This window comes from Theropithecus gelada, chromosome 18, assembly GCF_003255815.1.
Source record: "Theropithecus gelada isolate Dixy chromosome 18, Tgel_1.0, whole genome shotgun sequence".
Lineage (NCBI taxonomy): Eukaryota > Metazoa > Chordata > Mammalia > Primates > Cercopithecidae > Theropithecus > Theropithecus gelada.
In genome coordinates, this window is record NC_037686.1 from 55,021,400 (window position 1) to 55,046,749 (window position 25,350).

General features: G+C 34.3%; 1 protein-coding gene across 10 annotated transcripts in view; it reads left to right on the forward strand.

Annotated features, from left to right (window-relative positions):
- The window catches only part of RELCH (RAB11 binding and LisH domain, coiled-coil and HEAT repeat containing), a 121,658-nt gene that overhangs the window by 39,733 nt on the left and 56,575 nt on the right, over positions 1-25,350 (forward strand). For 7 of the 10 annotated variants that reach the window (XR_003116688.1, XR_003116687.1, XM_025365502.1 and 4 more), the window contains exons 6-11: positions 1,136-1,339; positions 1,445-1,536; positions 2,149-2,442; positions 5,047-5,122; positions 6,136-6,231; positions 19,458-19,570. Coding sequence is in view for 6 of the 10 variants with exons in the window: in XM_025365502.1 (XP_025221287.1) it covers positions 1,136-1,339; positions 1,445-1,536; positions 2,149-2,442; positions 5,047-5,122; positions 6,136-6,231; positions 19,458-19,570 (875 nt within the window). In the remaining 4 variants the exon portion in view is untranslated. Of the gene's footprint in view, positions 1-1,135; positions 1,340-1,444; positions 1,537-2,148; positions 2,443-5,046; positions 5,123-6,135; positions 6,232-6,380; positions 6,405-8,659; positions 9,266-19,457; positions 19,571-25,350 lie in introns of all 10 variants that reach the window. The other 3 variants (XR_003116686.1, XM_025365503.1, XM_025365509.1) reach the window with 2 other exon arrangements.

Below are 25,350 nucleotides of genomic sequence, written 5' to 3' on the forward strand. Positions count from 1 at the left end.
AATTAGTACTAAATTCTGAGATAGTGGAGGAAGACAGAATGGTGAGAGAATGTATTTACATGCAGTTGATTACTCAGCAACTTTATAAAGCTCTTCTGAAGATCTTTGCCTATAGAATGCTTAAGTTGCTATGCTTTTTTCTACTTTTAATAAAACTGTGTTAGAGTCAATAAAACTGTTGAACATGTTTTAATACACAACAAATTGAAGAGTAGCTATTTGGATTCTGAAAATTGCCAGAAGCATTTTTAATAATATGAATTATATTCAAACATTTATAGCAAGAAGACATGCAGATTAAATTGTTTCCTTGCCCACTAGAGATTACACTAATGTATTAAGTTGGAGTAATAAAGGAAGAACAAAATTGATTTCTTTGAGTTTACTTATAACCTATAAATAATAGGTACAATTTATGTACTGAGACTTCCTTAATCTAGACATGTTTTATGATGTCATGCAAATATTTGAGCATGTTTTATAACCTTAAAGTTAATATAAAACAAAGTAAAAGGAATTTATATTTTTAAGAGATATAATAAAAAATTGTGTAACATTTTGATACCTAAGACAATTAAACCTATTTATCTAGAAGCTGAGGAAACTTACAAGAATAATATTGGATAGTGGAAAGTATAAAATAAATTTAAGAATGTTATTTACTAACTTGGAACATACACTTTGATATTATAACAAAATTATGATTATATTGGGTTTTCAATATATTCACAGAGGCTGACTGTGGTGGCTCACACCTGTAATCTCAACACTTTGGGAGGCCAAGGTGGGAGGATTGCTTAAAGCAAGGTGTTTGAGACCATCCTGGGCAACAAAGCAAGACCCCATCTCTACAAAAAAAAATGTTTCTTAATTGGTTCGGCATGGTGGCGGGTGTTTGTAGTTTCAGCTACTTGGAAGGCTGAGGTGGGAGGCTCACTTGAGCCCAGGAGTTTGAGGCTACAGTGAGCTGTCTATGATTGTGCCACTGTACTCCAGCCTGCATGACACAGCAGGACCCTGTCTAAAAACAAAACAAAAACAAAAACAAGGTATTAGCAATAATAATATGAATTTCAAAAATGCAAGATAAAATTTCCTCGAAGATTTTTTTATGTTATCATTTTTTATCTCTTAGGATTTTGAATTATGGGATGATGTAGGATTAAACATTCCAAAACCTCCAGACTTATTGCAACTCTACCGAGATTTTGGAAATCATCAAGTGACTGGAAAAGATCTTGTAGATGTGGCCAGTGGAGTAGAAGAAGATGAATTAGAGGCCCTTACACCAATTATAAGCAACCTTCCTCCAACTCTTGAAACTCCCCAGCCTGCAGAGGTGAGAGATAGCAACTAATTAGTCAAGTCCACAAAAAGTATTTAAACTATGTAAAAGCATACAGTGAGATCTTGAGTTTCTGTTTTTCTCCTGTTTTGATTTTAGAACTCCATGTTAGTACAGAAATTAGAAGATAAAATTAGTTTGTTAAATAGTGAGAAGTGGTCATTGATGGAGCAAATCAGAAGACTTAAAAGGTGAGTACTTGATCATCATTCCTAAAAATCCTCTTGAGGTGTTTAAAGGTATTGGCAAGTTATGCAAATATAGGAAACAATATTCCAGTTGTAAGGCATAATGGCTTCACATTTTAATACTTCTGAAAGAAAGTTTTATAATTGTTTAATATATTTAAAATAGTAATAGGTATTTTTTCCCAAAACAAGTTACTAAATCAATATGGTGATCTTACAATCAATTGTGTCTTGACACTAAGAAATAAGATATTTTGATTTCTCCTCCATTAGTTGTACGTATTTCCCATTCATTATTCCGTTTAGTTCTTATAATAATTCTGTGAGTTTGAGGGAGTTATTCCCAGTTTGCAAATGAATAAAAGAAATTTAAGTGCCAATCAAAATCAGGGTTTTTAAGGCCATTTTTACGCTTCATTCTTAAGTTTATAGCTACATTTTTAGGTATATGAAGCATCAGTGAATATTGCATAAAAAAGATTTATCATTTGCCAACCATTTGCTACTAATACTTTTAAATATACTTTTAAAACATTAAACCCATTATGAGATTTATGCTAGTTTTCAAAAATACAGTTGTCCTCTGGTGATTTCTCTTAATTTCTCTTTCTACAGTGAAATGGACTTCCTCAAAAATGAACACTTTGCCATCCCAGCAGTTTGTGACTCTGTTCAGCCTTCTTTGGATCAGTTGCCCCACAAAGACTCTGAGGACAGTGGACAGCATCCAGATGTAAATAGTTCAGACAAGGAGAAAAACACAGACATCCATCTTTCAATATCAGATGAAACTGATTCCACTATTCCTAAACAGAATTCCCCAAATTCATTCCCCAGGAGAGAAAGAGAAGGAATGCCACCTTCTTCTCCATCAAGTAAAAACACAGTTCATTTTGATAAACCCAATAGGTTAGTATGCCTCCTATATTTTGAAATGCATCTTTCAGCTATTTAGTGTGTGTCAAATGGGAAGAGCTACTGTTTTTATTTAAACTGCTTTTTGTAGATCAAATATATGAATTTTTCTATTTAACATGAACTTAACACATAGCAGAGTAGTTGTCACAAAAAAAGTCACAAAATTATTAGTTACTAAATTAAATTAAATCAAAAAGGAATTACCCATCAATGGGCTAGGTTCTATCTTAGCTAAGTACTTAAACCCGTAACTAATATGTTATTACTGTGTGCTACAAACACCCAGTGCTTTTTTCTGTATCCTTTAGTCATTTTCAGACTCAGAGGAATATTTTGGTGCTGCATAGTTGCCTATGTTAAAGAAGGAATAATTTTTGCTCCTAGTTTTTTTTTTTTTTTTTTTTTTTTTTTGTCTGTGTCTGCCTCCATTACAAATATTACATCATTAGTATTCTTTTAATTCATATGTTTAATTTATATTGGGTTACAGAATTCACAGATGACAAAAACCATGGTCCCTGTACTTTGTGATTATGTTTCTTAGTGGAGGGGACAAAATATAATTTTAAAACTCTTAGATTATAATTAAAAAATATTTTTAAGAAAGGAATATTACTGAGCTCTTTTTATATGTCACACAGAATTCTCAATGCTTTATGTATATTAACTCATTTAAGTCTTATGGTGCATTTTCAGCCACAAGGTCATACTTCATTTCCTATTAAATAGGGAGATGTTATGCCTACTATGAGCGTGTAATAGAAAAGCACAACTAATTTGCTTTAAACTTATAGGTCCTCATTATTACTAAGAAGTATTGGATTTTTATTTAAGTAAAGCTTTTCACTCATGAACCACAACTTTTTCTGTGTATAGTAGGGGTGTGTGTGTGTGCATGTGTGTCTGTCTGTCTGTCTGTGTTGGTCACAGAATTGAAACAGACATGGCCCAAACCTCAAACCTTATAGTATGAGAGAGACAGACAAGCGATAACAGTAAGGTATGAAAAGCAGTATAACAAAATAAGTTCAGCTTGCTTTGGGAACATGTAATCAAGGCACTAACCTAGTCTTCAGAGCAGGAAGGTTTCATAGAAGTGTCATCCAAGATTTGAAAACTATGTAAGAGTTAACAAGCAAAGAGGTAAAAGAAAGAGTGTTCCCATGTGCACAAACAAAACAGTGCTTTAGGGGAACAAAGAAGGACTTAGTAAGGCTTAAGCAAATAATGCTAGTGAAAGGAAGAATAGAAGACAAAGTTGGAGAAATAAGCAAAGTCTAAGAAGTCATGTAAGCTTGCATTAATTCATTGTAGAGGTTGGGACATGATGGTATCTAAGCTTTAGAAAGGGTCCTCTGAGCTAGAGGTAATTGGAAGGTAGCAAGACTGGGAGCAAGGAAACTATACGGGTGTATGTTGGAAGAACCCAAGTAAGAAATGATGGAGGCCTGTTCTATATTGAAACATTGGTAATGGGAAGGGAAAGAAGTATATGGATCTGCAAGATTATTAGAATCTGCAAGATTATTAGAAGTTGAAAGACTGAATGGATTTGGGGTAAAAATAAAGGGAAGGAAGCCAGGGACGATGGCATTTGCCTCTAATCCCAGCTACTTAGGAGGCTGAGATGGAAGAATCGCTTGAGCCCAGGAGTTCTAGACAGCATGGGCAATACAGCAAGACCCTGTCTCAAAAAAAAGGATCAAGCCTGATTTGAGGTTTCTGACTTGGGCAAGTGGAAGGATTATGGTCCCCCTCTGAGGGAATATGAGAGGAGCATAAAACAGCAAAAGGCTCAAGCTTTGGTACAGTACTCTATAATCATAGAAATTACTGAGCGCCACTTTGTGGTGTATACTAAATAAGCTTTATTATCTAATTGTTGATGTTAGCCTTTTCTTTGCAGATTTAACACATAAAGTACAACTCATAGTCATAATTTCATGAATAATACTACATAGAGACTGGTAGTGTTTTAGAAATATAATGTTTTAACCTCCTTTATTAAACATAAATAGGCTAATATTTTCAACTGCAAACAGAAACTTTCTTTAAAATGTATCATGAATATTGAATGAGCTGCGCCTCCATTTATCTTTAGACTTATTGTATGTGGTTTTCTAATACTCAGATTTATCATTAGCTATATATATCTGCAAAATTTTAATTCCTCTCAGCAATATACCAGGTCAACCTTTGTATCCACTTTACCTTTCTGTTTATCTTTTTGGGACCATAGAGAATTGGGGTTGGAGAAAGTCCTTATTTCAGATTTTCAAATCAGTTCTATAGTCATTGATCTACTATACCACTTTAGGTTTGATCCACTAACTGTAACTGCCATTTTTTCACATAACATCAAATTACTGCAAGAACACCAGTTACTATTGATTTTTTTTCTTCTAAGTGACCTATATAAGTAAGTTTCTCCAGTGAAGTGTTCTTCAAGTCACTGATGGCTCAGAAATCTGATTAGCATTTGTGGGGTAGGATTAATGCTGGAATGGAAGTTATAATATGTAACTTAAATTTCTCCTTAAATGTCAATGGTAATTATTTGATATTGTCTCTTTTTCATACAACATTTTCTTCTAGGAAATTGTCTCCTGCATTCCATCAAGCACTACTCTCTTTTTGTCGAATGTCAGCAGATAGTCGTTTAGGATACGAGGTAAATTATACCACCTATTTCCACAACTTTTTAAAAACATTCTACTGTTTTTCTTCTTTTTAGTTTCTCTTCTACAGAAGCATCTGTGATAAGGCTATATTTCAAATGCAAATCCATTATTTAAAAGCATGCTGTAAGATATAGTTCCTAACATTTTTAACTTTTAAGTAAAGTAGTTGATTATTTCTGTTTTTTGTATTAACATTGAAGGGACCTTTTATAAACTCTGTTTTTAGTAGTATGTCTAATGACAGCATCTCTTAGATATAATTCAGAAAACCAACTTAAGTGTACACTGTTTATATATTAATTGTCTATTTAAATTACTCCATTATTTTCATTTCATTAGGAGTGGTTATGTCCAATAGTTGAGTTTATTGGCTTGCATATTAGTTTTTCTCAACTATTTTGTATTTATTTTTGCAGATGGGTCTTGAGGGGGTATTTTATTATTATTGTTTTTTCTTACATCTGTACTCACTCCTCCTTTTCTAGCTGTTTTGTGTTTCATTTCACTTGACTTCCCATGGGCTTGTGTTCCACAATGCTATTGAGAATATCACAGAGCTAGTTAGAGGATGGTTTGGATGCACTCTGGCAATCCTCATTGTAAGACTGGATCACCTTCCGTAGCCTACGCCTTGTATTTCCAAGTTCTTTGTACAGATTATCACTATCGCTACTGGTTGTAGCTTTGTGAGCATCTCTTCATGGACAAAAAGAAACATTGAGGCTGCCCTACTCCTGTGCTATCCCCCCTACTTCTTCCCAGAAATGAAGCCCATTAGGTCTTCTTGGCTTCACCCTTGATTTTAATGGTATTTTAAATCTGTTTCTAGCCCAAAGAAATATTGATGTTGATTGGAGCACTGTTGCTGTTGTTGTTGTTATTATAAGTTAAAATATTGGAATGTGTGTTTAGAGCAGAGGTGTCAGGACCTAACAAATGAACTTTGCTATATTATTGTGCACAGAAGTTCTCCACTATCATTGTTTATTATTTGGTTTTCTAGGTGTCTCGTATTGCAGATAGTGAAAAAAGCGTTATGTTAATGCTGGGACGCTGCCTGCCACACATTGTTCCCAATGTGCTATTGGCAAAGAGGGAGGTAAGACACATAAAAGTATTTTCGTCCCAGTAATCCCATCATGTTGTCCATTTTTTGTCATTTTGAAGTTGAGTGTTATATTTTTATTTTCTTAAAGTCTATTACTTGCAATCATATTCTTACTTTTGTGCATGCATCTCTGCTCCTAGAGAATGGTTTTACACCTCTGTCAGGTGAGTTCAGTAAAACTGCATGGTATTCATGTTTTCCAATTTTGCTTAAAGCATTGTTAGCTTCTGCAGCACTAACTATTACTGTAGGTCCATTTATGTGCCATGAACACTGTCTGGTTTTTACATTACCAGTTAACTAATTAGCTGTGCTCTTGGTATGATATGCTTTATTTGTCTACAGAAATGGACACTCTTTGTATTGAAAATTAACAGGGATGAATAATATAACACTAGTCATAAATGTACTTACAGTTGCTGATTATAAATGTGTTATTATGCTCATTTGGCAATAAATCACATTTATCTTACGATAGGATAGTTGTCATATTGACTACAACAACTTTTTAAAGTTCCTTTTTTATTTTTCTTACAGTTAACCAGTTATTGACAGATGCTTTAAGTATCCAAAATACATTTGCAAATATATTTGAGTCCACATAGCCTATGTTATGATCCATAAACACTATAGGAAGTTATCTTTATGGTTGTATTTATAAATTATTATTAAATATAGTTATATTTAGTCAATAAAAGATTAATGGGAAGTTATCTATAATCTCATTTAAATGACAGTGGATGATTTATTTGCAGATAATTTAAATTATTTTATTGAATTCTGTTTTTGAGATAAAATTTTTGATCAAAAAAATTTTATAAAGAATAGATGAAGAATATTTTAGAGTGTATCATGTAACTTTCTATTGTCATTTTCTGAATATTTACCACTGATTTTACTCATAGTTTCTGGGACCTACAGTACATATAGGTACATAATGCATTGGCAAAACCCATTTAAAGCTTATTTTCAATTATCCATTTAGCACAAGAAATTAGTACTGATCCTCAAGAAAACATGTAGAGCTTTAAAATTTTTTATCCCCATAGGTATTTTTAATAAAAACAATTAAAAAGATTATTTTCCTACTGATGGCTTTATTTTTACCTAATTATTTTAAAATAGTCATAAGATATTAATAAGTATGGAAAGTCTTATATGTCTTGAAGGATCAGTGTCCAATTTCAGATTGTTTTGCAGTTCTGCCTGGCAGAATGGTGTTTGAGCTTCTTTTCCTTTTTTAGCTTGTAACATAATCCATGTAATGTGTTAACGTTTGCATCCCTTTTACTGTATTTCCTTAATATCATCTTTAGTGTATTACAGAAATCTAATTATTATGAAATTCAGTTTTAGCTTTTTTATTTTAATTTGTCGTATTATCATAAAAGACTACCACTAAAATCTGATTGTACTGCATGAAATATTTATAAATTTGCATCATCAGTAATCAGATACGTTATACATACAGATTATATACATATATGCACACATAGAACTAATTTGTGGTATGATGTTTACTTTTCTGGCTGATTTTAAATTTTTTATAATTAAAAATATATAATTTCATGAAAAACTGATCATCTATCTTTGTTCATTTAATTATTTGTATGTTTTATCAGAAAAGTTGCCATTTATAATAAAATGAAATTGTATTTCCTCAAAATTAAATTGATAAATAATGAAATATGTCTTAGAGTATTTAAAATCAATCCCTAGGCATAAAAGAACAAAACATTTTTTCGTTACATCTCTTGATATTGAATTACTTTTTAATATTTCACCCCATTTCTTTTTATAAATCTAAATATCTCTCTCTATGGGGAGACAGAGTTGTTGTTTTTTCTTTTTTTTTTTTTTGTTTTTTGGGGTTTTTTTATTTGAGGCAGGCTCTCGCGCTGTCACTCAGGCTGGAGTACAGTGGCACAGTCATGGTTCACTATAGCCTCAAACTCCGGGTCTTAAACATTAAATCTACATTTTTATAAAACTCCTGTGATTGAAGGATTAATATTTTGACTTCTTATTTCTCATATTTGGTATACTCCTGTCAGCAAAAGCCTTTTTGTTGGTATTTAAATAAAATTTAAATGTTCTTTAGTAAACTGAACATAGTAATATCTTGGCTGATTAAATAAAGCATTAGAAACAGGGTTTAATGTTTTGATTAATATGTTTACATGGTTTAACTTTTTTTAATGTAAAAAAATGTACAATGAAAATTCCTTTTTTCCTGTCCTTGAGCTTCTGTCCCATATGCAGTCAATTTTGCTAGCTTCTAGCAAATGGTCAAGTCGTTTGACCATTTTTGAATTTGATTGTTTTTCTTCATGTTTTTGAGGTCGGGGTTTTTTATATATTCTGGGTAGTAAACCCTTATCATATATATGATTCGCAAATATTTTCTTTCATCCTGTAGGTTTTCTTTTTACACTCTTGACCATATCCTTTGATGGGCAAATGTTTTCCATTTTTATGAAATCTGATTTATCCATTTTTTTCTCGTGTTGTTTGTGCTTTAAGTATCAATTTTAAGAAACTATTGCCAAATCAATCAGTGTTATAGAAGATATATATATGTATATGAATATATATAAGAGCTAAAGCTATAAAACAATTACAAGAAAACATTTTGTATATATATTTAGGTCAATGATTCATTTTGAGTTAATTTTTATATATGGAGTGAAACAGGGTCTAACTTTATTCTTTTCATATGGCTATCCAGTTATCCAGAAACATTTGTTCAAGATAAAAAATTTCCTCTTTTGAACAGTCTTGCTACTTTTGTCAAAAATCAGTTGGGCCTAGATTCTTCGGGTTTATTTCTGGACTTTCAGTTCTGTTCCATTGGTCTGTATGTCTAGCCATATGCCACTACCACACTGTTTTGATAACTGTTGTTTGTAGTCAGTTTTGAAATTGGGACATATGAGTCCTCTAACTGCACTTTACTATTGTCTGCTCAGGGTCCCTTGCAGTTCCATATGAATTTGATGCTCAGCTTTTCACTTCTGCAGAACAGGTCACTGAAATCTTTATAGAGATTACATTAAATTTATAGATCTCTTTGGGAGTATTGTCATCCTAACAACATTAAGTTGTCCAGTTCACGGACGTGGAATGTCTTTTTGATTTTAGATCTTTAATTTCTTTCAGTAATATTTTGTAGTTTTCAGTGTACAGTTCTTTCACTTCTTTGGCTAAATTTATTCCTAGGTATTTTGTTCTCTTGGATGACATTGTAAATGGAATTGTTCTTTTAATTTTCTTTTCAAAAAAGGAAAGATTTATCCTGATTTATCAAAACAACACTGGTCATTGTGTGTTGATCTTAAATCTTGCAACTTTGCTGCATTTGCTTATTAACTCTAATCATTTTTTATGGTTCTATGATATTTTCTACATATATAGAATCGTGTCATCTGCACGTAGAGAGATAGTTTTGCTTCTTCTTTACCATTTAGATGGCTTTTATTTTTTCCTGTTGCTTAGTTGCTCTAGCTAGGACTTCCAGTACAATTTGGATGGTAATGTTTTGAGAAAGCAGATACCCTTGCCTTGTTTCTGATCTTACAGGAAAGCTTCAATCTTTCACCATTGACTATGATGTTTGCTATAGAATTTTTATAAATGCCTTTTGTCGTATTAAGGAAGTTTCCTTTTATCCCTAGTTTGCTAAATGTTCTTATCATAAAATGGCATTGAATTTGCCACATGCTTTTTCTGCACCTGTTAAGATGATAATGTGATTTTTCCCCCTTCGTTCTACTGTGATATGCCTGCGTTATTAATACATTGCCTAATTTTATGTTAATCCACCCCTCGCATTCATGAGATACATCCCATTTGGTGTTGGTTTATAAACCTTCTAATGTGCTTTTGGATCTGTTGTTAGTATTTTGTTGAGTATTTTTGTCTCTATATTAATAAGGGATACTGTTCTGTGGTTGTTTTCTTATCTTGTGTTTTGGTATTTGGTATTGGTTTTGGTATTGGGCTAAAGCTGGCTTGATGGGTATAGGAACTCTTCAGTCTGTTTCCTTGTTATATGCCTGTTGGGATATAATTTACTGGGATATTCTACTTACTGAATCAGTTTGGTGATTTCTGTGATTCTAGGAATTAGTTCATTTCATCTTGATTATCTGATTTGTTGATGAGCAGTTGTTCATAGTATTAACTTATTTCTTTTAATTTCTGTAACGTCGGTACTAACATCCTGCTTTCATTTCTGATCCTAGTTATTTGCATCTTCTCTCTTTTTCAGTCAGTCTAGCTAAACGTTTGTCAATTTTATTTCTCTTTTCGAGAACCAACTTTTGATTTTGTTAATTCTCTTTATTGTTTTTCTAGTCGATGTTTCATTTATCTCTGCTCTAATCTTTATTATTTCTTTCCTTCTGCTGGCCTTGGGTTTAGTTTGATCTTTCTGTAGTTCCATAAGACATTGAATTACTGACTTGAGATCTTTTTAAATACAGGTATTTATAGCTATAAATTTCCCTCTGAGTACTGCTTTTGCTATATCCCATTAGTTTTGGTATATTGTTTTCATTTTCATTCATCTCAATGTTTTCTCATTTACTTCATGATTTCTTCCTTGACCTATTGCTTATTTAAGAGCATGTTGTTTAATAGCCACATATTCGTGGATGTTCCATTTTTCTTATGTTACTGATTCTTAATTTCATTCAATTATAGTCAGAGAAATACTTTATATGTTTTTGATCTTTTAAACTTACTAAGAATTACCTTTGCCTAACTTATGGTCTGTCCTGGAGAATGTTCTGTGTGCATTTGAGAAGAATATATATTCTGCTGATGTTGAGTGGAGTGTTCTGTATAATTTTATTAGATTTAGTTGTTTTATAAAGTTTGGGTTCTCTATTTCCTTATTGACCTTCTGTCTAGAATTTCTGTGCAGTATGAAAGTAGAGTATTGAAGACTCCAACTATTATTGTAGAACTGTCTTATATTCTTTCAGAGATACTTTGTGCATGTATAAATTCAAATATGTGATCTTTTCCCCGTGATTTAAACAAATGATACCATATTCTATGTACTATTCTCTACTTTGCTGTTTTTATACTTAACATTAGATTTTACTTTTTATATCATGATATAAAGAACTTACTATGAGTGTTTTCAAACTTTGACTACACCTTCAGTAAAAAAGATGTTTTATGTCATGTATCAGTACGTACTTACATATATAAAACTAAAAGTTTTATAAAACATAGTAAAGACAAGCAATAGCAAACACAATTTTATAAATATTTTGGAAAAGTAAAGAAGAAAATCCTTAAATAAGCAATTTAAAAAGAAAAACATGCTGTTCATGACCCATTCAACTGATTTTGTGACCCACTGTTTTAAAGGTAGTATAGGATAAAGATTTAATCAAAGCTGTCCAATAAATTAAACTTTTTTAAATAGAAAGCACGATGAATATAGGTATTAGCATTATTTGTTTTTCTTTAAAACAGGAAAAAGAAAAAAGTAACAACTTTACTCAATCGTCAGGTTACAATTATAATATTTTTTAATTCAGTGTATCTTATTTTAAATCTAAGATGCAATTGGTTGTAACAGTTATGTTTCTTGCCGGGCGCGGTGGCTCAAGCCTGTAATCCCAGCACTTTGGGAGGCCGAGATGGGTGGATCACGAGGTCAGGAGATCGAGACCATCCTGGCTAACACGGTGAAACCCCGTCTCTACTAAAAATACAAAAAACTAGCCGGGCGAGGTGGCGGGCGCCTGTAGTCCCAGCTACTCGGGAGGCTGAGGCAGGAGAATGGCGTAAACCCGGGAGGCGGAGCTTGCAGTGAGCTGAGATCCGGCCACTGCACTCCAGTCTGGGCGACAGAGCAAGACTCCATCTCAAAAAAAAAAAAAATAGCCAGCACCAGTTATGTTTCTTTAAGAAAGAAAAAGAATCCCAATTGAATTATGGCATGCTGTCTATCGTAAGATATACCCATATTTCAAAGATACTAAAGTTTAACAAAAATATATACCTCTTAGGTTCTTTGAAATAATGGTAGTCTCTTTTTACTAACTTATATTTTAAAGTCAAATATTTATCTCTACTGTAATCTTTATTATTTCCTTCTGCTGGCCATGGGTTTAGTTGATCTTTCTGTAGTTCCTTGCCTGTTCATTTTGGGAGACAAAAATAAAAGATGGACTGATTTTTTATATGTGGCTTACATAGCAGTTCATTTTAATGGATTGGTTGAGGAAACTTGAATCTTTTGAGCCAAATTATAGAATAAATATATTTATCATTTGATAAATGTATACAGTAAATAAGCTAAAATTGTTGGTTTTTCACAATTTCTGCTTTAACCACATTTGAAGAGGAAATTCTATAATTAAAAAATAAAATTTTATGAAAGATTACTTCAAGTAGCATTTTTGGTAATCATATATCAAAATTTAACTTTCAGTTTCATTCTGTGCCAAGGAAATATATTCTATCAGCTAGCTAAGCTGGAAAATCAAAGGAGAAATCTGGGGCTGAGATGGGAGTGGAAAAGAGGAGAGATTTAATAGAGACCAGCTTTTGAGATATTGGAAGTCTTCCAAAATTATATTGTGATGATGACTGTACAACTCTGAATATGCTAAAAACCACTGAATATACACTTGAAATGGATGAACTTTATGAAAGATGAAGCATATCTCAATAAAACTGTCATTGAAAAGGCAAAAGAGAAAACCACTTATCTCAGTAAAACTGTAACAAAAAAGTCAAGGGAAAGAACCAATTCCCTAAAAGTTTTTAAAGTAGTTGGTACCTCTACAGTCCTCCCGTCTTATGAGAAACTAGACTTTGATCTTTTGCATTGTCATTCATGTTTCCTTCATGGAAAACTTACGAGTAATGATCACCTCAGAGGATCATAATTCTATGAGATTTATACAGTAGTATAGTGGATAAGTGTAATAAAGTAGATAGGAAGTTTTGACTATCTTCTTTATACCTATGTGATGTTGGCATGTGTGCATACTTAATTTTGTGAGTAAATCACATTTCTTTAGCAATAGTGAGACTTGAGGTAAGGTTATTTAAGTACTTAGGTTCCCTAAAGATTGAGCCCCAGAAATTATAGATATTTAATATTAATAATTCTAAGAATAGGTATTTTTAGCAGCCCTTGAATTGTAAAACTTTTACAGAGGTGAGTAATCTTTTTTTTTTTTTTCTTATGTGAGTCTTTGTAATGTCTGTCTTTATTGGGTTTCCTTTTTATATGAACAGGAACATACTGAAAAGTTTCACCTGAAAACTTAAATCAGAGGTTGTACGCTATCTACAGACCAACAAAGGCTCACAGATAGGTTTTGTTTGGCCTACTCGGTAATGTTAAAAGTGATGTGCTAGTTATCAGACTTTTAAAAACTGATATTTTACCTAAAAATACAAAATTTGGGCTTTTTCTGAAAACTCCTAGTCTGAAGTTTTCCTCCAGTCTAAGAGCACTAGACTTACATTTCCAAACGATTTTTTCAATTGGAACACAGTTCCTGTCCCTGGTAGGTGGGACATGGGATCTCTAGTTAGCCACAGTTGCTGCCCTACTTTTTAGCCCCTAGTCACTAAAACCCCATGTTAGTACTGTTTATCATCATGTTTGCATTATTGTTTTCCTTATACCCTTTATTTTACATGTTTACATTACCTTCTTGACCCTCCTTGTCTGGTACTGATAAACCTTTTGTTTGGATTCCTCCATGCCTTCTGTGCTATGTATTAAATTTTATACACTTGTATCTTGGCTGATCCATACCCTAATTTTCACATTATATCCAAATGTAATATATATTTGGATATAGTGTAATGTGACAATTAGGGTACGGATCAGCCAAGATACAAGTGTATCTTGTATCTTGACACTAAAAGTAAAATAATGTCTCATTATATTTGGATATAATCAAAATAAAAATCCAAATAAAATAATAAGTAAATATGATATCACATTATATTTGTATATAATCTTGACAATTAGAGTACTGATAAGCCAAGGATATCTTAGCTGCTTTGAAACAGATATTTCTATATTACTTATTGTCTTTCCTTCCTTCTTCAGTCATTTCTACTCCACCCCCAATTGTTTTCAGCATAGATTCTTTCCTTTGGATTGTGCAAAAGAATTATCTCGATTTGTTTAAATATAGATATTAAATATTGAAATTTAAATTTCAAAAGATTACCATTGACTCAAAGAAAACCATTTTCTTTTTTTATTTTTTTGGATCACAGGGTCTCACTCTGTCACCCAGGCTGGAGTGCAGTGGCGCGATCACAGCTCACTGCAGCCTTGACCTTCTGGCCTCAATAGATCCTCCTACCTCAGCCTCCCAAGTAACTGTGACTACAGGTGCACAGCACCACACCCAGCTAATTTTTGTATTTTTGGTAGAGGTGGGGTTTTGCCATCTTGCCCAGGCTAGTTTCGAATTCCAGTCCTCTTCTATTAATGAAATCTAAAAATCCTAGAAATTCTGCAGTAGGATTACTATACTGATTTTCTCTTTAATGATCATAGACACTCTTAAATATTTCACTTCAATGCACATTACTGAGTACTCTCTATGTTGCCAAATCATGTTTTAAAATATTAAAGATTCCTATTGCTGAAAGTATGGATATATTAGCTGGGCACAGTGACACATAGTTCCAGCTACTCAGGAGGCTGAGGCAGGAGGATCTTGTGGAGTTCTAAATAAGGAGTGGGAGTTGGCCTGGCGAGACTGAGGGAAAGCAAAAAAAGAAAGTGGATAAGCTGACCGGGCACGGTGGCTCAAGCCTGTAATCCCAGCACTTTAGGAGGCCGAGACGGGCGGATCACGAGGTCAGGAGATCCAAACCATCTTGGCTAACACGGTGAAACCCCGTCTCTACTAAAAAATACAAAAAAAAAAACTAGCCGGGCGAGGTGGCGGGTGCCTGTAGTCCCAGCTACTCGGGAGGCTGAGGCAGGAGAATGGCGTGAACCCGGGAGGCGGAGCTTGCAGTGAGCTGAGATCCAGCCACTGCACTCCAGCCTGGGCGACAGAGCAAGACTCCGTCTCAAAAAAAAAAAAGAAAGTGGATAAGCTGTCAGTCTGCTTTTCTTCATGGTCCAGGACACGTAGCCCTCCTATACAAATAACTCACGGTTTTCCTGCACAAAGCTATCACCAGACACCTCAGCCAATAGAAAAATGCAAGTTAGCTCACTGCCACCTTGGCTTTATCAGTACTGCACAAAGCCCTCTTCAGCACACAGCATGAGCACCAGCAACTTTTTGTCTCCTTGCAGTTAGCTCCTGTCTTGCTGGTCTGCCCTTTCCTTTCTTGCAATGTATTTTCCTACTTTGTCTAATAAATCTGCCTTTCTTTACCCACAACTGTCTTGGCAAATTATTTTTACTGCTCAGAGCAACATCAGCCCCCGATAGTCACTGCCCTCAACAGATCTCCTGAGCCCAGGAGTTTGGGGCAGTAGTGTGCTACGATCACGCCTGTGAATAGCCAACTGCCTTCAAGCCTGGGCAATATAACAAGACCCAGTCTCTTAATAAAAAGAAGGAAATGCGGACACATAAGTTTATTATGTGAAGCAGAAAAATTACCTCTTGGATCTGATATTACCCAAGTCATAGGTATTTTCTTACCATGGTTATTATTTTAATATTATATGAGATATTAAATCTAATATGCCTAAGGATTTTTTACTGCTCTATTATTCTCATTTACATTTAGTCTTTCAAAGATATTTTTAGAACACCTTGTCTTCTGATGGAAATGTAATCACCATTTTTTAAATGCTGTATTCAGAATTATAAAGAAAGTTTTAAGACTGTACTTTTTCAGTGTGAGAGGTGATGCCAAAGGGAGACTATTGATTCAAGTCTATTAACTTATGAATAGTCTGAAAATGGTAAATACAAACTTAGTAAATTCTGGTGTGGATTTATTAGTGTTTCAAAGGCTTGAAAGATGAATTTACAATAAATGGGAATACGTAACATAACAGACATATACTTATGGAATCTATTATTTTATTTTAATAGCAATACAAATAAAAGTTATAAATAAATGGATAATGGAGAAATTAGCAGATTTGGGGCCAGTCTCAATCTAGCAATTATCCTAATCGTGTCCTTGCTGGCTCTGTCAGAAACAGACCACTCTTTCTGCATGTTTCTTCCTCACTTACTGGACCTCTTCTCAGCTCTGTGTTGCTGTAAGAGGAAGAAGCCATCCGGCATCCTTTACACTCTGAGTTGTAACTGCCATAGCCGTAATATGCCAAGGTGGACTACTCTTGTTGGCATGGAATAGCAACCAAAAATTATTGGCAGTGACTTCCCATATGTTGTTAATTTGCCGGCAAGAAATAAAAGCTGATGGCAATATCAATTATTACTGTGATTAAGAAAAGTGAAAAGTATTTTTTTCAAAGTCCTAAATTCACAGAAATTTAAGGTTCAAGGAGACAAGGACTCACAAATACTTTCCTTCTAATATGTCAGTTTGAATTGACTCGTAGCGACTGCTGTGTTGAACAGGCTTTTTTAGGCTATCTTTGCTTTCAGAAGGAAAAATTATCAGCAATAGATAAATTGCAGAATGTCTGTGAAGTGTTTTCCATTTGTGCATTAATCTGAATTCCTACATGTTTCACTTTAAGAAACTGAAAGAGAAATTTGTGCTTTTCTTTAGTTTCTTTGGTACTAAGGAGTAAACCAAGGTAAGAACTCTTTCAGCTCCTGGGCCAGAGTTCTCAGTTTGGCACATCTGTAGCCATATTTCAGTTAAAATATTGTCCATATTAATGTATGACTTAAACTTCCTCCTTGATTAAGGATCACTAAGCCTCATGATAAAAAAGAAAAAGAAAATAAAATATAAGACATAAAGGATGAAGAGCAACACAGTTGTTTTTGTATGCTTGTTTTTGAGATGAAGTAAAAGATTATACTCTACATTTTAAGTGTGTGTGTGTGTGTGTTAGCAATTATAGCTGCTATCTTACCTTCATTTCATAACTTTAAACAGTATGAGAAGTATACATGTAGAGATGATGGGAAAGCAGGAAGAGGGATTAGGAGGAAACAAGATCTGACATGAAGACAAAGTACAAATAAAATTTTTAGGGCCTTTCTTGGTTTTCAGGCATTAGAATAGCTTCTCACTTTTTTAATGCTTCCAGAATAACTACTTTTCATCCTTATGGTTCTACTCTCAGTAGTATACCCTGATGATGCAATGTCTTAGTCCTCTCATTAGTATCATTGCCTCTCAGCAGCCCATATGGAATCAACTAAAGATTAGGGTACTCCTTGCTATTAATGATCTCCTACCCTAATATTGTTAAATTTCCAGCCAGACAGAATATTTACTATTTTGTAAAAGGTTGTTCATTTTCTTCTACAGAATCAGGACTAATCCATCAAGCATTACATTAAACCTCTAGGGAAAACATATAGGATCTATACATATGCTCTGTCTCTCATTCCCAGTGCAAAATTTTTTTTCCTAATTTTTTATTCCTTTTGAATTATTCACTAAGGTAAAACCTAGAGAGGTGCCCAAACAGGAAGACTGAAAATGGCAGAATAAATGTTTCACATTCTTTTTTTCTCAGATACATTCTTAGCTCGTCTTACCTATACCTTTGTAACTTCAAATTTAAGATTTATAATATATAAAGACTTTAGAAATAATAGAGAGAGACTTCTAGTCATACATTTAAGCTTCAGTTTCAACTCTTCGAAAAATCATCTCTTTCTTAGGAAGCATCTTCAAAGTGTGAAAACACTTCAACAGTGTAGACTTTTTATCATGCTTTTCTTCAGGTTACATTATTTTTTTTTTTAGGTTATATTATTACAGACAATAATAATCGTACATTATTACATAGTGATCAATTTCTATTTTAAATCTCTTAACAGTTTTCGGTGAGTATCAAGGCAGGTGGGAAAGAAATGGGTGTAGTCATTCTTCCCTTCTTAATTACATCATAGTGATTTCTTTACTATATTTACAAAATATTGTTTTTACAACTTAGAGGATTTCTCACAAAAATATTGTATTACTTTTGGACCATTGTTCTTCTTAGATTTGAAAATCCACTCAAATGAAAAACATTAATGTATTTTGAATGTACTTTAGTATAAAGAATTTCATCTTAATTAAAATGTAAAACAACGTAACTAATTTCAAGTATTTCTTTTTTTTTTTTTTGAGACGGAGTCTCGCTCTGTCGTCCAGGCTGGAGTGCAGTGGCCGGATCTCAGCTCACTGCAAGCTCCGCCTCCCGGTTTACGCCATTCTCCTGCCTCAGCCTCCCGAGTAGCTGGGACTACAGGCGCTCACCACCTCGCCCGGCTAGTTTTTTTTTTTGTATTTTTTAGTAGACACGGGGTTTCACTGTGTTAGCCAGGATGGTCTCGATCTCCTGACCTCGTGATCCGCCCGTCTCGGCCTCCCAAAGTGCTGGGATTACAGGCTTGAGCCACCGCGCCCGACCTAATTTCAAGTATTTCTTAGAAATAAACTTTTAGTTCTTACTTTCCTACAAAATGCTGAATTTACCTCTGCATATTGAATGTGAAGAAAACAAAATATTGTTAAAAATTTATATTTCAACATCAAATATTTCTACTGATACTTTGTAATGGTACTGAGACGATTCAACATCTATGAAAGTGGTCTTTTTAATTAGGCACTGAGTCAAGTGCTAAGGGTACAAAATTATTAGATCTAATCATAAGGACATTATATTGTCCTTATAGAAGTGGGAACAGTGGTCTTTATTTTTTATTATCTTTTTAAGTTTTAAATTATAGTGGACTTCTGCAACTTTTGTTTAAAAACACTTTCAGAATTAAAATTACAGTGTCAGTATGTCACATAATGGAATGTTATTTAGTGTAAAAGCTAGTGGGCCCTTGGGAAGTGCTAGATTAAAAACCAAGGCTAGTTGAATCTTAAGCAATTTTTGTTATGTTGTTATTTACATTTCCTCCACAACCAACACATAAACGTTTTAGTGTAAACATCTCTTGAATTACCAACCTTACAAAATTAAAATTTACCCTTTTGTATATTGACGTTTATTTCACTTTAAATGTCCATTTAAGAATATTCTAGAGAAAAAAAAAGAATATTCTGCAATGTGTTTTTATTTGAAATTTTCCACCCTCATATTTCTTTAGGAGTTGATCCCCCTCATATTGTGTACAGCATGTCTACATCCTGAACCTAAAGAGCGAGATCAGCTTCTCCACATACTTTTCAATTTGATCAAGAGGCCAGATGATGAGCAAAGGTGGGTATGATTACATATTTGAAAAAGAATTACAATATGACTTACTGATTTCACTAATTAGGCATCAAGATTAGTATTTTAATGTAAAATGCTTTCTTTCCTTCCAGTATCTATTTTAGCAGCGCTGGAGCATTCCACCATCATGGATTCACTCCTTCATGGTTTCAAAACCTATGAAAATGCTTTTCAGACTATAATGTCATCATCAGGTTCCCTTTCCTCCTCACCTTCTCTTTTTAAAGAGACCTGGAATTTACTGCAACAAAGAAATAGATAATAGGGAAATCACTCTTAAGAAATTTAGCACATGCATAATAAATAAAACCTAAAACAAAAATAGCTTTCTAAAATATGTATAAATCCTACTAAGATCAGACTACTATAGATCACCTGCTATAATTACTGACAAGTCTCATTGTTTAAATCTTTGAAAAGGAATTCTATACCTTCTCAAAATGTTAAGTTTCAGCCAGGCGCCGTGGCTCATGCCTGTAATCCCAGCACTTTGGGAGGCCAAGGCAGGCGGATCACCTGAGGTCAGGAATTCATGACCAGCCTGGCCTACATGGTGAAACCTCATCTCTTCTGAAAATACAAAAAAATTAGCTGGGCATGGTGGTGGGTGCCTGTAATCCCAGCTACTCAGGAGGCTGAGGCAGGAGAATCGCTTGAACCCAAGAGGTAGAGGTTGCAAATGAGCCGAGAATGCACCATTGCACTCCAGCCTGGGAGACAAGAGTGAACCTCTGTCTCAAAAAAAAAAAAAAGTCAAGTTTCTCAAGGTGACTAGACAGATATAGGTACTGAAGGCCATTATCTAAATTATCTTGTATTTTTGAAGGACTAATTCAATTTCTTGCAAAAATGTAAATGTTCTCTGAAAATTGCAAGATAGTTACTTTTGTCTGAAAAAATAATCTGCCATTGATACACTTTTCTGCTTTCTAGTAGAGAAGCATCTACTACTAATTGATTAGATTATGCCCCAACCCTCTAGTGGAAGGGGGAGGGAGTGAACATATTCTAGCCAAATCATATGTTGGCTAGAAAACAACTCTTCTCCTCTGTTCTCCAAGCGCAACAAGTTCCAGGTAGGTAGCATAGCAGAAAATTGTACATACCTGATGACCTCCTCAGGCATTCTAATGTTCTCAAATAGAAACCTAACTAACCTTCAGTAAAGCAGATTTTTTAGAAAAGCCCAACTTCATCTGTCTACATATGTTCTCAGTGATATTTTTTATGAATCCTGAGACCTATAAAAGCTCAAAATGCAGATTTTGCATGAAACCATTTATCTTAAAACATTGAGGTGCAGTTTTTATACACAAAACTTTCTATCTTTTTAAGAATTCTGTTCGTATGGCTTATTGCCTAATAATGAGTTTTGATATTCATGTAATCTCAATAAGTGTCTCGTCTTAGAAATATGTGTATATATATTCTATTTTGTTAGATTCTGAGCTACTTCTTAATGTTTACCTTACAATGAGATTCTCCCAACTGAAAGTAAGTGGAATTTATTTTTTTTCAATCTTGGTTGTTGAGAGAGAGAAGTTCTAGTTTAAGGTAGTGATAGGTTGACATTTCTTCTTATTTCCTTCCCAAATTGGAATTTGCTATAAAGACATTTAAAAAGTAAAAAAAACTAACATTTGTGAAAAACAAGTTAACAGTCAGCCATTTGAAGGGCCTGAGAAAATTTTCTGTTACTCTAATTTCATTTAATGAAGCTGGATGAGGAAGACCCTTGTAGTTTTCACTTTGAGAAAAGTATGTTTCAGTTGGCTAACAAGTAAGTAGAATGCACTAAGTCAGACAGACATTATTTTTATCTAAGGCTGTCAGTTATTTCTGTCCTCATTCAGTCTGCTGTCAGTGTTTCTCTTTCTTCATCCATTCAGAGATTGTTATTCCCAGTAAATAAGAAATAGAGGGAGATGGGCAAATGGTATCTTTTATCCTTGAGTATGTGGTTTTACCACAAACAAAGCCAGATGAAGACCAGAAATAGCCCTAGAAGTACACAGTGAGAGTTAGTTTTTTTATATATGATATTTGGCTGAATTAAACTCCAGCCTACTTCAAATCCTGTATAGTATAAATTATCATCATTCTCAAGAGAACTGTGCATTGAGAAAAGGAGAAAAGCACACCTGGATTCAGCAGAACAACATTAAATTATTATCTCTTTAATATATCTGAGATGTCTCTGGGAGTGAAGCTGTTAACTGTGGCTCCTCCCTTTCTCTCAAAATGAACTGGAGCTGGATCAACTTCTCCTTATTAAAGGTTAGTCTATAGAAAGCAAAATCCACATGAACCCCATAAAAATTGCACTTAACAGTGAAAACAGCAATTACGCTAAATTCAGAATAAAGGCATGTCTTAGAAAATGATGTATTACAAGAACCAGAGAAACATTTTGAAACATTATTTAATGGCCTAAAAAACAGGCAAGAATTCCTGGCTATTATAAACAAGAGAAGGGAGCCAAAAGAAATGTAGGCTTAGAGGAAAAAGATTGTCTGGAATAAGGAGAGCTAGCAGAATGAAAAAAAAAAAAATGCACTGTTTTCAAATTTATGTTGAATACAAAGTAATAGATTTGAGACTATTGAAAATTGAATCCATGTTTGTTATAAGTGATTTTTTTTTTTTTTCTGAGACTGGGTCTCAGTCTGTCTCCCAGGCTGGAGTGCAGAGGCACAATCATGGCTCACTGCAACCTCGTCCTTCCCAGGCTCAGGTGATTCTCCCACCTCCCAAGTAGCCAAGTAGCTGGGACCACAGGCATGCATCACCATGCCCAACTAATGGTTGCGTTTTTTGTAGAGACAGGGTTTCGCCATGTTGCCCAGGCTGGCCTTGAACTCCTGGACTCAAGTGATCTGCCTGCCTCGACTTTGCAAGGTGCTGGGATTACAAGCATGAGCCATGTGCCCAGCTGATAAATTTCAAATCTCAATAAAGCACGGTATTCACTGGCCATTTGCAGAATTGAAGGATTCTTTGCCCAAACTTTTGTGGTCTCAATAATTTCCAGAAACTCTTCAACCATAGCTCATAATGTATCCTGATGGACAAAATGTAAATGTATATGTTCCTACAATATCAGGTCTTGACTTTTCTGTAAAATGTTTTGGAAAACTGCCAGTACCTTTGTGCATGGTATGAATAGTGTTACTCAACAGATTGACAGCCTTAATAGCATTTTGGCATTAATTACTGCTTCACTCAATGTAAGTTCACAAAAATGCATGTATAAAGCTCTATATACATGCTTATAAAAATGCATGTATAAAGTTTCCTCCATAAACTTTGCTGCAACCCTTTAAACTTTTTCCTTATGAAGGCATTGTGATGAACTTAGCAACACATTTTATTCCAGTCATTTTGTTTTAAAATGACCAAGTTTGTTAATAATCCTCAGAAAGTTGGCTCCAGTAAACTCCCTCAACAGTTAAATCCCAGTTTCTCTTTAATTATGAAAGTCTTTGAAGTTTGAAGTTATATATAATTAATAGAGGAAACGTTACCCAAATTTTTATAATAAGCAGAGGGAATACTGGCCCCACTCCAATGTTCTGCAATATTTTCATTCTTATTATTCCAATTACTCATTGGTTTTAGTTACCTTTGGACTTTTTTTTTTTTTTTTTTTTTTGAGACGGAATCTCGCTCTGTCACCCAGGCTGGAGTGCAGTGGCCGGATCTCAGCTCACTGCAAGCTCCGCCTCCCGGGTTCACGCCATTTTCCTGCCTCAGCCTCCCGAGTAGCTGGGACTACAGGCGCCCGCCACCTCGCCCGGCTAGTTTTTTGTATTTTTTAGTAGAGATGGGGTTTCACCGTGTTAGCCAGGATGGTCTCGATCTCCTGACCTCGTGATCCGCCCGTCTCGGCCTCCCAAAGTGCTGGGATTACAGGCTTGAACCACCGCGCCCGGCCCTACCTTTGGATTTCTAATTCACATATTGCTCTGCCTTTATATGTCATGCTTGATTTGTCCTAAACATTCCCCATTTTCCCACAGATGAACTAGATACATTATGACCTGTTAATGGTTATGCTTTATAGAAAAATAAAGTACTTAATATATGAATGTGTGCATCACTGGGTTATCAGTAAACCATTGCTGTGTGGCTAAAGGGATACAGCATGTTATTTTGGCTAGTCCTGAGTCTGATACCCACAAATAAAGATGCCTGAGTTGAGCATCTACTCAGAGTGATGAGGAGGGCCACAGATCAGGGTGACACATGAGAAGAAAGCAGAATGGGTTTTGATCAAGCAACGATGATCGCTATCTACCTCCAATCATAAAACATTTAAGTATTAAGTGAAGCTGTACAAGTATGGACTTGAACAAAGCATCCTGGATGGGTGGATAGATGGATTAAGCACCAGTTGGATAAAATAAAGCAGTTGAATGGTTTTCTATGTTATAATTTTTATCTTAATGAAAAAATGATTTTTGCTTATACTTTGCAAAATAATAGAATTGTACTTTATGATTTTGTAGCTTTATGTAATTTCAGTACTTGTTTTTCTGACTGATATAATTTTGCCTCTTCTGAGAATACTGAAAAATCATAAATAAGAATGAACTATAAAAGATATCAAGCTTATATTTTAAAATACAGAGAACCCCTCAACTAGGAGAATACAAACACTTCTATAGACTTTGAAATGCTATTACTGAAACTTATTTTCTGCGTTTATCAAAATATACCTGACCAAGTAGAGAACCTTGCTCTTTTCAGTATCCAGCTAAGGTTAATTTATACCGGCAGCCCTAACATGCAGGTCAACTAGGAATAAGGGAAATTAAATCACTGTATTAGTACCATTCATTGCAAAGTAAAAATTTCCCAAGGACAACTTGGTGGTACTATAGGAAAATTAGTATTTTATTTTTTCCTTTAAAAATACCATTTCCTATCTTGGTAATTTAGTTAATAATTAAATACAGTTATTATTACATTTTCATTTTTAGATTTTCAAGGCAAAAACCTGATCTTAGAGTCTATTTTCATAAACCTTGCATGTAAAGCTAACAGCTGCCACCTGGTGGCCAAAAGTACTTATTAGCTTTACTTTAGGTCAAGGTGCATCAGGGATCAACACTCAAGTCCACACTTAAATCTACTTTCACCTTACAGAATGCAAAATCTTACTTAGAATTTTATAGTTTTTTTAGTTATAAATCTATCAATTCATATGAAGATAATGTATTAGTTATTGGTTAACTGTTGTTTTGTAACAAAGTACCTCAAAAGAAAGTGATTTAAAACATCTTTTATCTTACAGTTTCTGTGGGTCAGGAATCTGGGTCCTCTGCTTCAGGGTCTCTTACAAGGCTGTAGTCAAAGGTCGGCTGGGGCTATAGTCATCTCAGGGTTTAGCTGGAGAAGGGTTTGCTTTTAATCTTAATCACACAGTTGGTCATTGTCAAGAATCAGTTCCTCAAGGATTGTTAGACTGAGGGCTTCATCTCCTCACTAACTGGTGGCCAGGAACCACCTTTAATTCCTTCCCATATGAGTCTTTCCAACATGGCAGCTTGGTTTATCTAAGCATGCCTGCAGAGAAGGCAGTAGAGTCCAGAAAGATGAACATCACAGACTTTTGGCACCTAATCTCAAAATTGACCTCTTACCACTTTAGTCATATTCTGTTCATTAGAGACAAGTCACTAGGTCCAGTGTGCACTCAAAGAGATAGGATCATTGAGAGTCATGTCAGAAACTACCTACCACAGTTATCTTAGGTGTAATAC